This window comes from Dreissena polymorpha, chromosome 7 (genome assembly GCF_020536995.1).
Source record: "Dreissena polymorpha isolate Duluth1 chromosome 7, UMN_Dpol_1.0, whole genome shotgun sequence".
NCBI classification, from domain to species: domain Eukaryota; kingdom Metazoa; phylum Mollusca; class Bivalvia; order Myida; family Dreissenidae; genus Dreissena; species Dreissena polymorpha.
This window is the reverse complement of record NC_068361.1, coordinates 6,677,235-6,695,710: the sequence shown is the minus strand read 5'-3', so window position 1 is coordinate 6,695,710 and position 18,476 is coordinate 6,677,235. Positions and strand designations below refer to the sequence as shown.

General features: G+C 37.7%; 1 protein-coding gene across 1 annotated transcript; it reads right to left on the bottom strand.

Moving 5' to 3' along the window:
- Window positions 1-9,965: 9,965 nt before the first annotated feature.
- Window positions 9,966-18,395, bottom strand: LOC127837294 (uncharacterized). Its single transcript, XM_052364208.1, has 3 exons — window positions 17,726-18,395; window positions 14,437-15,428; window positions 9,966-14,251 (listed from the first exon to the last, which is right to left on the bottom strand). Exons 1-3 carry the CDS (start codon window positions 18,055-18,057, stop codon window positions 13,899-13,901), a joined length of 1,677 nt encoding a protein of 558 aa, XP_052220168.1. The 5' UTR covers window positions 18,058-18,395; the 3' UTR covers window positions 9,966-13,898.
- Window positions 18,396-18,476: the final 81 nt, after the last annotated feature.

Sequence of the window (18,476 nt, the reverse complement as noted above, 5' to 3'; positions counted from 1 at the left end):
TGATTAACAGTGATAAAGTCGTATTCCTTTTGAACAAGGGGAAATGGGTTTGAAATCAAAACATACACACAGTATGAATATGAGCCACGCTCTGAGAAAACAGGGCTTAATGCGTGTGCACACAGGCTGACCAGAGACGACACTCTTCACTCTGATGGAATTGAGAAAACAGGGCTTAATGCATGTGCACACAGGCTAATCAGAGACGACACTCGCTCTGAGAAAACAGGGCTTAATGCATGTGCCCACAGGCTAATCAGTGACGACACTCTTCACTCTGAGAAAACAGGGCTTAATGCGTGTGCACACAGGCTAACCTTCTGAGAAAACAGGGCTTAATGCATGTGCACACAGGCTAATCAGAGACGACACTCTTCACTCTCTGAGAAAACAGGGCTTAATGCATGTGCACACAGGCTAATCAGAGACGACACTCTCCACTCTCTGAGAAAACAGGGCTTAATGCATGTACACACAGGCTGACCAGAGACGACACTCTTGACCTGAGAAAACAGGGCTTAATGCCTGTGCATACAGGCTCATCAGAGACGACACTCGCCACTCTGAGAAAACAGGGCTTAATGCATGTGCATACAGGCTAATCAGAGACGACTCTCTTCACTCTGAGAAAACAGGGCTTAATGCATGTGCACACAGGCTAATCAGAGACGACACTCTTCACTCTCTGAGAAAACAGGGCTAAATGCATGTGCATACAGGCTTACCAGAGACGACACTCTTCTCTCTGAGAAAACAGGGCTTAATGCATGTGCACACAGGCTAATCAGAGAAGACACTCTCCACTCTCTGAGAAAACAGGGCTTAATGCATGTGCACACATGCTAATCAGAGACGACACTCTTCACTCTGAGGAAACAGGGCTTAATGCATGTGTATACTGGCTGACCAGAGACGACACTCTTCACTCTCTGAGAAAACAGAGCTTAATGCATGTGCATACAGGCTAATCAGAGACGACACTCTTCACTCTGAGAAAACAGGGCTTAATGCATGTGCATACAGGCTGACCAGAGACGACAGTCTTCATTCTCTAAGAAAACAGGGCTTAATGCATGTGCATACAGGCTAATCAGAGACGACTCTCTTCACTCTGAGAAAACAGGGCTTAATGCATGTGCATACAGGCTAATCAGTGACGACACTCTCCACTCTGAGAAAACAGGGCTTAATGCATGTGCATACAGGCTAATCAGAGACGACACTCTTCACTCTGAGAAAACAGGGCTTAATGCATGTGCACACAGGCTAATCAGAGACGACACTCTTCACTCTGAGAAAACAGGGCTTAATGCATGTGCATACAGGCTGACCAGAGACGACACTCTCCACTCTCTGAGAAAACAGGGCTTAATGCATGTGCACACAGGCTAATCAGAGACGACACTCTTCACTCTCTGAGAAAACAGGGTTAATGCATGTGCATACAGGCTGACCAGAGACGGCACTCTTCACTCTGAGAAAACAGGGCTTAATGCATGTGCATACAGGCTGACCAGAGACGACACTCTTCACTCTCTGAGAAAACAGGGCTTAATGCATGTGCACACAGGCTAAACAGAGATGACACTCTTCACTCTGAGAAAACAGGGCTTAATGCATGTGCACACAGGCTAATTAGAGACGACACTTTTCACTGAGAAAACAGGGCTTAATGCATGTGCATACATGCTAATCAGAGATGACAGTCTTGACCTGAGAAAACAGGGCTTAATGCATGTGCACACAGGCTAATCAGAGACGACACTCTTCACTCTCTGAGAAAACAGGGCTTAATGCATGTGCTCACAGGCTAATCAGAGACCACACTCTTCACTCTCTGAGAAAACAGGGCTTAATGCATGTACACACAGGCTAACCAGAGACGACACTCTTCACTCTCTGAGAAAACAGGGCTTAATGCATGTGCACACAGGCTAATCAGAGACGACACTCTCCACTCTCTGAGGAAACAGGGCTTAATGCATGTGCACACAGGCTCACCAAAGACGACACTCTTCACTCTGAGAAAACAGGGCTTAATGCATGTGCACACAGGCTAACCAGAGACGACACTCTTCACTCTGAGAAAACAGGGCTTAATGCATGTGCACACAGGCTAATCAGAGACGACACTCTTCACTCTCTGAGAAAACAGGGCTTAATGCATGTGCACACAGGCTAATCTGAGACGACACTCTTCACTCTCTGAGAAAACAGGGCTTAATGCATGTGCACACAGGCTAACCAGAGACGACACTCTTCATTCTGAGAAAACAGGGCTTAATGCATGTGCACACAGGCTAATCAGAGACGACATTCTTCACTCTGAGAACACAGGGCTTAATGCATGTGCACACAGGCTAATCAGAGACGACACTCTCCACTCTCTGAGAAAACAGGGCTTAATGCATGTGCACACAGGCTAACCAGATACGACACTCTTCACTCTGAGAAAACAGGGCTTAATGCATGTGCACACAGGCTTACCAGAGACGACACTCTTCACTCTGAGAAAACAGGGCTTAATGCATGTGCACACAGGCGAACCAGAGACGACACTCTTCACTCTGAGAAAACAGGGATTAATGCATGTGCACACAGGCTTATCAGAGACGACACTCTTCACCCTGAGAAAACAGGGCTTAATGCATGTGCACACAGGCTAACCAGAGACGACACTCTTCACTCTGAGAAAACAGGGCTTAATGCATGTGCACACAGGCGAACCAGAGACGACACTCTTCACTCTGAGAAAACAGGGATTAATGCATGTGCACACAGGCTAACCAGAGACGACACTCTTCACTCTAAGAAAACAGGGCTTAATGCATTTGCACACAGGCTAATCAGAGACGACACTCTTAGCTCTGAGAAAACAGGGCGTAATGCATGTGCATACAGGCTAATCAGAGACGACACTCTTCACTCTGAGAAAACAGGGCTTTATGCATGTGCATACAGGCTAATCAGTGACGACACTCTTCACTCTCTGATAAAACAGGGCTTAATGCATGTGCACACAGGCTAATCAGAGACGACACTCTTCACTCTGAGAAAACAGGGATTAATGCATGTGCACACAGGCTAACCAGAGACGACACTCTTCACTCTAAGAAAACAGGGCTTAATGCATTTGCACACAGGCTAATCAGAGACGACACTCTTAGCTCTGAGAAAACAGGGCGTAATGCATGTGCATACAGGCTAATCAGAGACGACACTCTTCACTCTAAAAAACAGGGCTTTATGCATGTGCATACAGGCTAATCAGTGACGACACTCTTCACTCTCTGATAAAACAGGGCTTAATGCATGTGCACACAGGCTAATCAGAGACGACACTCTTCATTCTGAGAAAACAGGGCTTAATGCATGTGCACACAGGCTAACCAGAGATGACAGTCTTCGCTCTCATGGAATTTTTCTTGTAAATGAAGTCTCTTTTTAATCAAAATCTAGTAAAGGCAAACAATATCATGCCTAATTAGCCTGTGTCGACTGTGTCGACGCAGGAATTTTTTAACGAAGCCTTGTCATCCTGATGAGTTCTTGAATGGTATCCCCTCTCTATGTTGAAATTGATTATGACGCATGGGTCTAATGGCAAAAATGATATAGGCCTATATTCACCAACCGATTTTAAGACAAAAATACAAAATATACTCAGATCCAAGAAACCTTTCTTAACAATTTGAAGATGTACAGGTTACCTATGATGCTCATACCTTAAATAAATTGTTATATAAACTGAAAATAGTTACTATAACAGTTGAAAGCTAAGTTAGAGTTTAAATGCACATTGTATAGAACAATTTAGTTTTCCTTGTATTCTTCATTATTAAACCTTAAAACAGTCTTCGGCGCTTTTCATAAAGCCTTAGGCTTTTAATGCAATCGAGCTAAAATAAATAGTTTTAAACTTAAGTATGTAATTTGACCATATTATACATGCAATGCACAATTTCCACGGGGATTATACCCGGTTGCCATCATCAGTCTTCAGAGTCACTTGCCGTGATTTCATCGTTGTAGAGAAAACCTAGGAACGGGATGGGATCGTAAATGGATTCTCAAAATATTCGGCGATATCGCTTTGATATTAAGGATTACTAGTTGCAGTTACTAAAAATTACAGTAATCGCTTAATGTCAAACGCCCTGATCGAGGCCTCTGATTTCGAAATTCAAGCAACCCCTCCCTCCACCCCTGCGAGGGACCATTAAATGGCCTGTGGAAAGCACTGGAATTACAGTTTTGTGAATGTTTCTTTAAACCAAAAGAAAAACTGAAGCAAAACCAGATCTTTTCTAGCAAATTTATCATTGAATGATATGTATGAAATTTATTCATTTCTAATATAACCTGACAATATGTTCAGCAATGTTTACTTTATTTTACAGTTTGACAATCATTTTTTTTCAAGAAGTTCAACAAAATATCACTTTAAGGTAACTAAACTGTTTTCTTTCCATGAAGTAAGCTTCTATAATGTTCTTAACTCAATGAACTGCCTCTTAGTGCAGTGAATAATATCCATTATATCACAACATATTGACTGACACCCAGGTAAAGTAATTCAAAAGGGAAACTTGATTACAGGGTACAAACCTAAGATATAATCATATACAGTAACTGAATCTGATTTCATGGTACAAACCTATAATATACTGCTCTTAAATGGTACACACCTGTAACATAATACAGATTAGGTACAAACCTATGATGGTAGGGTGACTTTCAGCTCAGAAGGCCAGTATTTCAAGGGGTAACGTGGACACCATATTGCAACAAGCTGAGTCATATACCAAAATGACCGTGATAGCCTGAAGTTTACTAAGCCACCGGCATAAATTGGCATAAATGGTGGCGAGCTAAGATATATCCAAGATGGCCGTCATTTCTGTTTGTACTGAAAAGTAATCAAAACATAGGGATACGTCTTGATGTAAAAATGATACAAATTAATCTACTGGTCGAATTTTTTTATATTAGAAGTACTCAAAATGTGATGCATTCAGGTCATCTTCGAGGGTAAATTTCAAGGTCATATCAAAGGTCAAAGGTCAAAAATACAGAAAAAAAATTGATCTTACCACATTTTTCACTTTTTGGCAAAATATATACAAGGTATTCAATATAATTTTGTATCAAACTGAAAGGCATTGACTGTACTTTATGTTTATGCAAACAGTACAACAATTTTGTTCCCATGGAAACGAAAATTATGTCTTTCAAAATGACGGCGATGTGATTATTACATTGAAAAGTGGCCGCCAAAACCTATTAATGATCATAACTATGTAAATATCCACATAGTTTTCCAGGGACAAAGAACACATTAAGATCATCAGACATTGTTTAAGTTTATTATATTACACACAAATCCAACATGGCGTCAACAATGGCCGCCAAGATGGCCACCATAACATATTAGTGATCATAATTATGTAACTATCCACTCAAATATTATGAATTTGGTGTCTATACATAGGTTTTAAGGGGAAAATAACACATAAAGATCATCAGACATGTTTAAGTTTACAATAGTTCACACAAATCAAAAATCGCTTCTAAAATGGCCGCCATGATGGCCGACAAGATGACCGCCAAGATGGCCGCCAAAACCTATTTATGAGCATAACTATACAAATATAAACTCAAATTTGATTATTTTGGTTGCTAAACATAGGTTTTAAGGGGCAAAGAACACGTTAAGATCATCAGACATTGTTTAAGTTTATTATATTACACACAAATCCAACATGGCGCCCAGAATGGCCGCTAAGATGGCCACCAAAACCTATTATTGATCATAACTATGTAACTATCCACTCAAATATTATGAATTTGGTGTCTATACCTAGGTTTTAAGGGGCAAATAACACATAAAGATCATCACACAGGTTTAGGTTTACAATAGTTCACATAAATCCAACATCGCGTCTAAAATGGCCGCCAAGATGGCCGCCAAGATGACCGCAAAAACCTATTAATGATCATAACTATGTAAATATCCACTCAAATTTGATTTGTTTTGGTGGCTATACATAGGTTTCAAGGGGCAAAGAACACATTAAGATCATCAGACATTGTTTAAGTTTACTATAAAACACACAAATCCAACATGGCGTCCAAAATGGCCGCCAAGATGGCCACCAAAACCCATTAATGATCATTACTATGTAACTATCCACTCACTTTTGATGATTTTGGTGTCTATACCGAGGTTTCGAGGGGCAAAGAACACATTAAGATTGTCAGACATAGTTTAAGTGTATTATGTTACACAGAAATCTCACATGGGGTCCAACGACACAATACGAAGGACCACAAGTCTATTACTTTAGACGTGATGCAGGTTATGTGAAACGCCATAGTCTGGACCTGGCGCGAAATCTGGATTCTGACAAGAGGATCGATATTTTTCAGCTTCAGGCAACACTGAATTGGCAGGAAATGATGCGTATCTTGCATCAGAAAAGCCAGTACCCTGGGTAGTTGTAAATCAAGTTCTAGCCTATGATTAATAGGTACAATGGGGACAAAGCGTGCATTCTGTCATGATAAGCTTTAGTTTGCAACCTTGCCACAACCTTCACACCATTGGAACGTTTGACCAACCCTTGTATTGGAAGGCTGCCGAAATCTTCATTGATGCGCCACACAGTAGTTGAAAAGGTTGTTCAGAATTTGGGGGGGGGCAAAGAATCCCTCATGGAAGAAAACGGTCTAAAACACATACTTGAGGCTGTCTATGAAGACAATGCAATTTTGCACATTGGGAAACGAAATGCTGTCCAGAATCAAGGGACCATCTTCTTGTTGAAAAGTGCATACACAGCCAACTTACAGCCGAAATGACCCAGGAAGATCCAGACATTCAGATACTGCTGGATCATGAAAAGGATTCGTACTGTTCCCTTCTTGCGGACAAAACGACGCAAGCAGATGATACATATTATGCGATTTTGATCAAATTCGAGAGGGCTACAGAGAAGAAGAAACATGAACTTGCCCAGACCTCAAAGACAAGCATAGTATGGCTTAATTATAAGCTTATGATTAACAATTCAATGGTGTTGATTAAAGCATATCCTACTGGATGTTGGCTGATGCATTAGCAGGCAGTGCCCGATTTTCTATCCATCTTTGCTGCAGCTGGGTAAATAACCTGCAATCTGCTTATAACTTCATGTATCTGCAGCAAATAAGCAACCTAGAGGAAACGCGCCGGGACGTTTGTCAAAAGTTCGGTATTGGTTTTCATGTTGTTCGTAGGAGCCATCAGTGCTAGGCTGGGCTAGGACGTGATCTTGTAATTGAGCAAACATTTTTATAGAACACACGTGGTCTAACTCGCGGCAGTGGAATGACCGAGGAAATGCAAACCCCTGGGACCCTATCTGCAACATTCGAGCACAACAGTGCGATGCAGGATTTCACAGACCTGACCTATACTACAAGTCCACAACACAAAGACTCAATTGAGGCGTGCATCAAAGGGGATTCTTCTGATCTAGAGAAAATGCAGACACAGATAACAACCTGCTCACCATACACAGCTGACCCTACTCTGAGAAACATGGTCAATTAGATAGTGGCTGGGTCAGATGTAAATGTTCATGCAATTGAGGCGGTTGGGAAAACGATCATAAGATATATCATAGGTAATTCGGTCTTGTCTTATAAATTAACGAGAAAATACATAGCCAAAGCTCTTGTGAATAGCTTGGCTGTTAAGATCGCTTTTGACCGTGCTTTTTGTCCTGCACTTCTGTTCCAGCGTTTCCTGGTGGTGTCAAAATTTGGAGATCCTTCCTTTGCAGTCGTATTGTCTTATGAACTGAGCTCCCATCATGCTGCCTTCTTTGAAGCCAAGAACATACTTTGTACAGCAGATAAGCCTCAGATCGCTCAGGCCATTTGAGAGTATGCTGTAGACACATCATGTGAGGCTGTGATTAACTGTATTCATGAAACAGATGCATGATGGTGGCACTTTGCTGCATCGTTGACCATGGAGAAGGGCGACTCATATACCACAATAGCCGAGTCTTATGTAGATTCAGAGAAAGGCATTACGGACAAGCGACATTGGGGTTCGATGGCTACGAAGACGGTCATTATAACAAAGATAACACGCACTTGAGACGATGAAACAAAGGTGAATCATATTGTGAAAGCAAAGAAACAGAATGCTCATGTAAAAAAGGAAGATTTTTTGTCTCGTGACAAGAACAATGCCGGCATGATTGATCAACACAACTCTGACTAAAATGAGATGCTATGTTGTTCTATCTACAGGGGATACAGACGTTGAAATTGTTAAAACAAGAGTATAACGATCCCGTCGTAGTACCACGACGTTGGTGGGCGAGGGTACAGATTCGCTCATCTTGATCCTGCATAACTCCAAAAGGGACAATAAGACCATCTACTTCCGCTCTGATGTAAAAAAATAGTCAAAGGAACACAAAGTTTATAATATAAACCTTTTGAAAGAACTCATGCTTAATCTGGCTGTAATTAATCTTCAATGATTTTCAGCAACGATAAAAAATGAAGTCTACATAAGTTAGTAAAACCTGATCCTATCATGAAGTCATATGCTAGTTCATTCTCTCTTCCAAATGTCGTTAATTGGATTTTATGATTATTAAACTGCTTAGTGATAATCTCAATTGGATTAAAGTGTTCCTTGTCTCCTAAACTATGGGGTTTTACAAAACAACCATAACGTTGAGTAACAAGTTATGAACGTGTGGTCCTTCATATTGTGTTGATGGCAATTTTGGTCGCCGTGATGGATTTATGTGTTACATAATTAGCTAACATTTTGTCTTATGATATATAATGTGTTCTTTGCTCCCTGAAACCTGGGTATAGACACCACATTAAAAAAAAATTGAGTGGATATTTACATTTTTATATTTTATGATCATATATAGGTTTTGGGGGCCATTTTGGACGCTGTGTTGGATTTGTGTGTAATAAAATAAACTTTAAACAATGCTTGATAATCTTAATGTGTTTTTTGCCCCCCCCCTCCCGAAACCTTTGTATAGACACCAAAATCGTCAAATTTGAGTGGATAGTAACATAGCAATGATCATTAATAGGATTTGGCGGCCATCTTGGCATCATTATGGTCGCCGTGGTGGGTTTCTGTGTAACATAATTAACTTACACTTTGTCTGATGATATAAATGTGTTCTTTGCACCCTGAAACCTGGGTATAGATACCAAATTCATCAAATTTGAGTGGGTAGTTACATAGTTATGATCATAAATAGGTTTTTGCGGCCATCTTGGTGGCCATTTTTTGACGTCAAGTTCGATTTGTGTGTACTATATTAAACTTAAACAATATCTGATGAACAGTTTGTGTTCTTTGCCCCTTGAAACTTAGGTATAGACACCAAATTCATCAAATTTGATTGGATAGTTACATAGTTGTGATCATTAATAGGTCTTGGCGGCCATCTTGGCGGCCATTAAAAAAACAAATTTCCGGTGGTCCGATTGTGATAAACTTTTGATATGTTTTAAAGGACCTACCAGGATCAGTTAAAATACCTTTTGTAGCAATTTTTTGGGGTCAAAGTGAATATTGACCCTACTTTCATTCAGAATAAAATATTTGTCAACTCTTATCAGGTATCATGTTTTTGTTGTATTTTTCACATTTTCCTGTATGCCTTGCGGCCATATTGGAAGTTATTTTACCGGTTTCCATAGCAAAATCACTGTAAAATCTATTCATGGTATTAGAGGGAAGTTATTTAAGTTCACTTTGAAATATAATCTGGTTAAGTATTATCAACTTAATTCAAAACAAACAGAAAGATACGTGGAATGAACGGTATTTTTCATTATTTTTGACCTTTGACCTTGCATATGACCTTGGTCCTGATCTTCAGTGACAACCTTCATGCATTATTTTCTCGAGTATTTAAGACATGAACAATATTCACAAGCAATTTAATTGTATCAAATGTACGTGAAAAAGTATGACTTCTTATCTTCTTATCATTACCCAATATTAAAAGAAATGGCGGCCATCTTGGCCGCCATCTTGGATTTCTCAGCTCGCCACAATTTATGACAATTTATGCCGGTGGTCTGATAAACTTCAAGGTATCCCGATCAATTTGGTATATGACATGGCTTGTTGCAACATGGTGTCCAGGTCCCTGTTTCTAAAAGCCCTGAATGTCACCCTACCAATAATGCTTTACTGAACATGATATTATACAAAAGGTACAAATCTGTAATATCATACAGAAGGTACACACCTCTGATGTCATACTGAATGTACAAACCTATAATACATGTATCCTACTAAACCTGATTACATGGTACAAACCTGTGATATCAAACAGAAGGTACAAACCTATTATAACATACCGAACTTGTATAATGGAAGAAACCTGTGATATCATACAGAAGATACAAACCTATTATATCATCCTGAACTTGATTAAAGAAGGTACAAACCTATTATATTATGCTGAACTTGATTACATGAACATGGTTCATATTAATGATATCATACAGAAGGTACAAACCTATTATATCATCCTGAACTTGATTACATGAACATGGTTCATATTAATGATATCATACAGAAGATACAAACCTATTATATCATCCTGAACTTGATTAAAGAAGGTACAAACCTATTATATCATGCTGAACGTGATTACATGAACATGGTACATATTTTTGATATCATACAGAAGGTACAAACCTATTATATTATACTGAACTTGATTACAGAAGGTACAGACCTACTATATCATGATACTGAACATGATTACATAGAACAAACCTGTGATATCATACATAAGGTTCAAACTTATTATACAATGCTGAACTTGATTACAAAGTACATTTCTATGATATCATACAGAAGGTACAAACCTATTATATCATGCTGAACTTGAATACAAAGTACATTTCTATGATATCATACAGAAGGTTCAAACCTGTTATATCATACTGAACTTGATTACAGAAGGTACAAACCTATTATATCATACTGACATTGATTAAATGGAACAAATGTGATATCATACAGAAGATACAACCCTATTATAATATAGAAGGAACCAATGGGGGTGAACGCCCCCTCTAAACTCGCCAAAGTAAAGTCAATAATTTTTTATGCTTCACACTTAACTAGATCTAAATTACCTATTTAAACTCATTTTTCTCTTTTTCGTACACTACATTTTCCACGAACCACAGACAATTGTTAAATATTTTACTCTATTTGCAATTGAGTGATAGATCTATAACTTATCAGTTAAATAAAATCTCGTCTTCATCTTGTTCATTCTCTTGCTGTAGGTACAAAACTTGTTGTCATGTTCTTCCCCCTCCCTGTTGTATTCAGTACTAGCCTGATAACCGTTAGTGTGTTTTTCTTTATAGCATTTTTTCAGGCTTTATCCATCCGTATCACGTATAAACTATGCACATTTATGGCATTATAAGAAGATACTTTGATGAAAGCACATAAGTCGTGACATGCTCGAGATGTGGTTGTCAAAGCCTTAACAATCACTAATATCGTGGAGCGTCCGCGGGGCTTTGCCCCACTGGAACCCCTAGCAGGGCTTTGCCCTGCACCCACCAGGGGCCCTTGCGGCCTTCTGGACCCCCAGCACATCTTTCAATATCCCGCCCCTCTAACCAGAAATCCTGGATCCGCCCCTGTATATCATGCTGAACTTGATAACATAGTACAAATCTATGATATCATACAGAAGGTACACACCTATTATATCATACTGAACTTGATTACATGAACATGGTACATATTAATTATATCATACAGAAGGTACAAACATATTATATCATGCTGAATTTGATTTCATGAACATGGTACATATTAATTATATCATACAGAAGGTACAAACATTATATCATACTGAACTTGATAACATGAACATGGTACATATTAATATATCATACAGAAGGTACAATCCTATTATATCATACTGAACTTGATTACATAGTACAAATCTATGATATCATACAGAAGGTACAAACCTATTATTTGATACTGAACTTGATTACATTGAACAAACCTGTAATATTATACAGAAGATACAAACCTATTTCATCATGCTGATATTGATTAAATGGAGCAAACCTGTGATATCATACATAAGATACAAACCTTTTATAGCATGCTGAACTTGATTAAATGGAACAAACTTGTGAAACCATACAGAAGGTACAAACCTATTATATCATACTGAACTTGATTACAGAAGGTAAAAACCTATTATATCGTACTGATCTTGATTACAGAAGGTACAAACGTATTATATCATGCTGAACTTGATTAAACGGAACAAACCTGTGGTATCATACAGAAGGTACAAACCTTTTATATTATACTGAACTTGATTACAGAAGGTACACACCTATTATATCATACTGATCCTGATTACAGAAGGTACAAACCTATTATTTCAAACTGAATCTGATTACACGGAACAAACCTATGATATCATACAAAAGGTTCAAACCTATCAAAGAATATTGCACTTGATTGCATGGTACAAATCTATGATATCATACATATGGTACGAACCTGTCATATCATACTGAAGTTGATAACATGGTTCAAACCTGTTATATCATACAGAATGTACCAACCAATTATTTCATATTGTTGTTGTTATTGTTCAAACTGTATACATTGTCTGCTGAAGCTTGTTGTCGTTGTTTTGCTTCTGATAATTAAAATGGTGGAATGTTATTAAATAGTTGTACTACAAATAAATATCATACCCATCTTGTTTCAGAAATACATAGACTCCAAATATTAAACTCACATCGAATATGTTAAGAATATCCCCGCAATCATTATATTATATTATATCATTATCATTATATTATATTCCAAGCACATTCACTTGACCTGCTTTTATATTGAAATATTTGATATGTTTATATTGCTATGTACTAAATGGAATCGCCGATAAAACTGTATGTCTGTCTGTCTATATGTCGGTCTATTATTTCATACTTTATTTGATTACATGTTACAAACCTTTGATATTATACAGAAGGTAGAAACCTATGTTATCATACAGAATTTGATTACATGGTACAAACCTATGGTATCATACATATGTTACAACCCTATTATATCACACTGAACTTAATTATATGGTACAAAACTATGATATCATATAGAAGGTACAAACCTGTGACATCATACAGAAAGTATAAACATATGAAATCATACTGACCCTGATTACATGGTTAAAATCTATGATATCAAACAAAGGTACACACTAATTTTATCATTCAGAATTACACGGTACAAATCAATGATACCAGACAAAAGGTACAACCCTATTATATCTTAATGGAATTGATAACATGATACAAATCTATCATATCATACTGTCGTTATATTTCCCCTTACTGATTGTTATCTGACAGAGGTATGCATTAACCTATTTAATACACAGTGAATCTAAAGCATTATCTTTAGACGTAAAGTTAAATGCCAGTGACCAAGTGTGAATAATGCAAACTTAAACTCTAGTCCCACAAAATATTCCCAAAGTTTGTCAGTATAACAGTCAGTCAGTATAATAGTCTGTCCATACATCAGTCTGTCAGTATAATAGTTCGTTTTATTCAAGTTTTTTTTACAAATTCACATTCCAGAGTATCAAACCATAGGTATGTTAAACATGTGCAACTTAAGTCGAAGTAAAGCTCATCAATGAGTTAGTATGTGATACCTGTTGGACAATTTATATTGAAATTTCGAGATAAACAGCTATAACTAAATGTTCCATATAAAGATTTACTGGAAATAACATTCTATAACCATTTAATTATTAATTTCTCGTCCAGTGGAATGGCTATTCTAATTCTATAAGATTTATGTAATTGTCATGAGCTAGTCCCACAATAATGTGGTTAATGTAAGTGTTGTAGCTTATAGACAGTGGGCTGGTCATTCCATCTTTCTTTGCTAACAGAGTGGCCTGTTTCTTTCTTCCCTCATGATCGACCTGTATGACAGTATGAGAGACACATCCACAAACAATAACTTGTCCTGATGTTGTTACACATACACCCTCTGGGTTACGTAGTTCAGGGTCCGTGAATGTGGATATCAGGGTGCCATCTGTAGCAAGAGTGATGAGCGTGTGCTGGGAAAAGTTGGTGACATAGATCCTTTCCACCGCAGGACTAACAGCACATTTGTACACTATATAACATTGAAAATGTTAATATTAACAGTAAAGCATTAAAGACATTTTTAAAGATTTGAAATAATCTCATTCAAATTAATCAGCGTTTTAAAAATCCATGTAAGGGATTATATATAATGGTAAAATATATGTATTTATTATATGTTTATAATGTTCAATATTCATACATATTTATGTTTACCTGTTAAGTAACCACCTCCATCCTCATAAAGCTTTTTCACAAGTGTCCCATTTAGTGTGTAGTGGTAAAGAGCAGAGTTAGAGGTGATATACAATGCTCCATGGTGGTGGGCAATGCCAACAGCATTATGTGGCAACTGTAGCTTTCTCCCATTCGCTAGCTGTCCATTACTCACAGACATAAACTGCACACCATCAGAATCAAGAGTCACAGCCACCTCACTAGATGAGATTAGGCAAATGTCCCATGGAAAACCAGACACATCACAGAGACTGGACAAATTGTAATACTTGTCAAACATCTTGACTCTCGTATTATTACTATCTGCAACAATAACCTGACCACTAGGCAGACTGCAAATGCCTCTGATGTTGCAATTATCACTCGAGTCTTTTGGTATTTTTATATTAGACTGTGACTTCCTCTTTACAGTCAACACTGTGTCTGGATTCATCGCCATACTGTCTACAATCCTCCCGAGACTTGCCTGTTGAAAAAGGTACTGCTCAATGTTTATGTTCGCCATGAAAATAATTGTACTCTGCACCTGAACAGAATTCTCATTCAAATATGACTCAGACTCGTGTATTTTGTCCTGACATTTCATGCTTGCTACGAACTCCATTTCTTTGTTGTTCTTATCATGAAGTCCTTGTACAGCTTCACTAAGTTGTTGAAGTTCATGTTTCAATCTGCTACAGTTGTCAACATCTTTCTTTAAAGAGGTTTGCAATATTGTCCTTATTTCATCCAGTTCTTTCAAGGTTGTATTTTCTAGTTTATCCAAAGCAGCATTTAATGTCTTACGCTGCTCTCTGATTTCTTGTAATTTTTCATTATATGATCCTTCCATGGACTGAATGCTGGCCTCTTGCGTTTTTGTAAAATGATTCAGTTCAGCAAGAATTTCTTGAATTTTGCTTGATAACTGCTGCATATCCACTGACAGCGTTTTGACTGATTCAGCAATAAGAGCAAGATCGGTGCACTGTCTGAAATAGCAACATGAATCATTATTATCAGTTATCAATTTGATAAGATAATAAAATATATCATAATGATATAATAAATTAAAAGAAGGATCAAATTGTTAACATTTGAAAGCAGGGTGTGTGTTCACAAACAATATGAGTCCAATTTAGTCTAGGTTAGTCCCTTAATAGTGAAAAAATCCTTAGCAATTAAAGATTATGCGTTACAAACAATTAATTTCATATTTTGCATCCATGACGTATATCAACAAGAGCACCGCCTTGCGGGTGCAGACCGCTCATCTATTTTCTTTTTAAAGGTAAAGGGACTCTCATTTTCAATCACAAAGGAGGGAGGGGTGGAGTGAAGAGGGGTGTATAGTGTGGGGTTGTGGACATTTATTACATTATCTTCCAAAAAAGCGAAAAAAAAATCGGGGGCGGGGGGAGGGGTGGGGGGGTCGATGGGGGGTATAGTGTGAGGGTGTGGTGGTAATTTGTGAGATGATCTAAAAATTAAAAAAAAATGGGGGGGTGGGTTGGGGGGGTGGGATGGGGGTATAGTGTGAGGGTGTGGTGGTAATTTGTGAGATGATCTTAAAAAAAAAAAAAAAAAAAAAGCAAAAAAAAAAAAATGCGGGGGGGGGGGTGGGGTGGGGGGTGGGGTGGGGGGGTGGGGTGGGGGTATAGTGTGAGGGTGTGGTGGTCATTTGTGAGATGATCTTAAAAAAAAAAAAATTGGGAGGGGAAGGGGGAGGGTGGGGAGGGGGGGAGGGAGGGGGGAGGGCACGGGGGATGGTTTGGGTGGAGTCTATTGTGGTATGTCAGGTAAGAGTAGTTTCGTTAAAGTATCAATCAAATCTAATCATAAATAAAGAAGTTATGGCAATTTTAGCAAAATTTAATAATTTGACCAAGGTCATTCAAAGGTCAAGGTAAAATTCAACTTGCCAGGTACAGTAACCTTATGATAGCATGAAAGTATTTGAAGTTTGAAAGCAATAGCCTTGATACTTAAGAAGTAAAATGGATCGAAACACAAAATTTAACCATATTTTAAAATTTACTAAGTCAAAAAATGGCCATAATTCCGTAACAATGACAACCAGAGTTATGCAACTTGTCCTTTTACTGTACCCTTATGATAGTTTGTGAGTGTTCCAAGTATGAAAGCAATATCTATGATACTTTAGGGGTAAAATGGACCTAAACACAAAACTTAACCAAAATTATAAAGTATAAAAAGGGCACATAATTCTGTCAAAATGCACGCCAGAGTTATCTAACTTTGCCTGCCCAGTCCCTTCATGATAGTAAGTAAGTGTACCAAGTTTGAATGCAATAGCATTGATACTTACTGAGAAAAGTGGACCTAAACGCAAAACTTAACCAAAATTTTCAATTTTCTAAGTATAAAAAGAGCACATAATTCTGTCAAAATGCACGCCAGAGTTATCTAACTTTGCCTGCCCAGTCGCCTCATTAAAGTAAGTAAGTGTAACAAGTTTGAATGCAATAGCATTGATACTTACTGAGAAAAGTGGACCTAAACGCAAAACTTAACCAAAATTTTCAATTTTCTAAGTATAAAAAGGGCACATAATTCTGTCAAAATGCACGCCAGAGTTATCTAACTTTGCCTGCCCAGTCCCCTCATGATAGTAAGTAAGTGTACCAAGTTTGAATGCAATAGCATTGATACTTTCTGAGAAAAGTGGACCTAAACGCAAAACTTAACCGGACGCCAACGTCGACGCCGACGCCGACGCCAAGGTGATGACAATAGCTCATAATTTTTTTTTCAAAAAATAGATGAGCTAAAAATGATACTTTCAACATTTAAACATTTTTAAGAAAAACTCTTAAAATGCTTTAAACCATTGGACAGTAATATTTACATTATTGAGATATGTGATAGAGATATCAGCCTACTTTTTAGCACAGCTGAGCACAAAGTGACCAAGTGTGATCACCCTTTGCCTGACATTGCTTAATGTGGGATCAACTTTAAGCGTGTTATCGCACTTTAAAAGGCCACAGTTATCATCCAACCTTGATGAAACTTGCTCAAATGGTTCATCTTGAAAATATGAAAGCTGAGTTCTAATCTGGAAATTTGCTGAGAATGATCATCTTGAACATATCTTGTCTGGTATATAATCTCGGTCACATGTGTCAAAACATCTATGTCATGAGATGAATTTTTAACAATTGATTTTCGTAGAAATTATGTAAGTGCGCCAGGGCCATCATTCCCCTTGTTTTCATAAATGCGATCACTTTGAACTTCATGTATATTATGACCGAGTGTCACTTACCTGTGATTCAGTAGAACACAATCAGAGCAGCACAGCTTACTGTGGTCCTGACAGAACATTTTCAGTTTCTTCTTGTTATGAATATCACATTTCATTAGCAAATCTTCAATGGTTTTTGCTAGAGGCCATTTATTTGTTTCTCCTCTTCCATATTTCAAATGGTTTACATATAATTGATCATGAAGATGAATGCATTTTGTGCAAAAACGCTTCAAACAAGTTTCACAAAAATATTCAGCATTTGTTTCAATTTTTTTACTTTCACAAGTGCTGCACGAATAATCCTTCACTAAATCTGAACTATTATGAACTGAATTTACAGAAGTTGCCATTTTCAATAAGTAATGTGAAGTGTCCTCGTTTTAAATATTTGTCTATTCACAATTGTTTTGACTCCTTCTGTCATATAACAAGTGTTATCAAAATTTAAGACCATAAGTGTTGCATAAAGATAAACGCAGTATTTAGTGTACTAACCAATGTTCTAAATTTCAAACTGATAAAGATTGAAGTCTGCTGGCTGTTCAAACCCACAACGCACTTTAAATACATAGACATAGGTAGCACAAAGTCCACAGCCAGCTTACAAAAATATTGTGTATGTAGGTTAACATTTTCTTTTGAAGGGACCGTCAACCACGAATGATGGAAAAAGAAAAGTTTTAAAATACCGTATTTTGTTTACAATTATTAGTTTATACTGATAAAAATATCACGACTGGTGTATTACATTACTAGAAAAAAGTTAATA

Bases quoted from the DNA above. Each gene is read 5' to 3' on its own strand.
- LOC127837294 (XM_052364208.1), bottom strand. From the start codon at position 18,057: ATGGCAACTTCTGTAAATTCAGTTCATAATAGTTCAGATTTAGTGAAG. The intron at 15,429-17,725 runs GTAAGTGACACT...TTGCTATTTCAG, and splicing joins TGTGTTCTACTGAATCACAG to ACAGTGCACCGATCTTGCTC. The intron at 14,252-14,436 runs GTAAACATAAAT...AATGTTATATAG, and splicing joins TGGAGGTGGTTACTTAACAG to TGTACAAATGTGCTGTTAGT.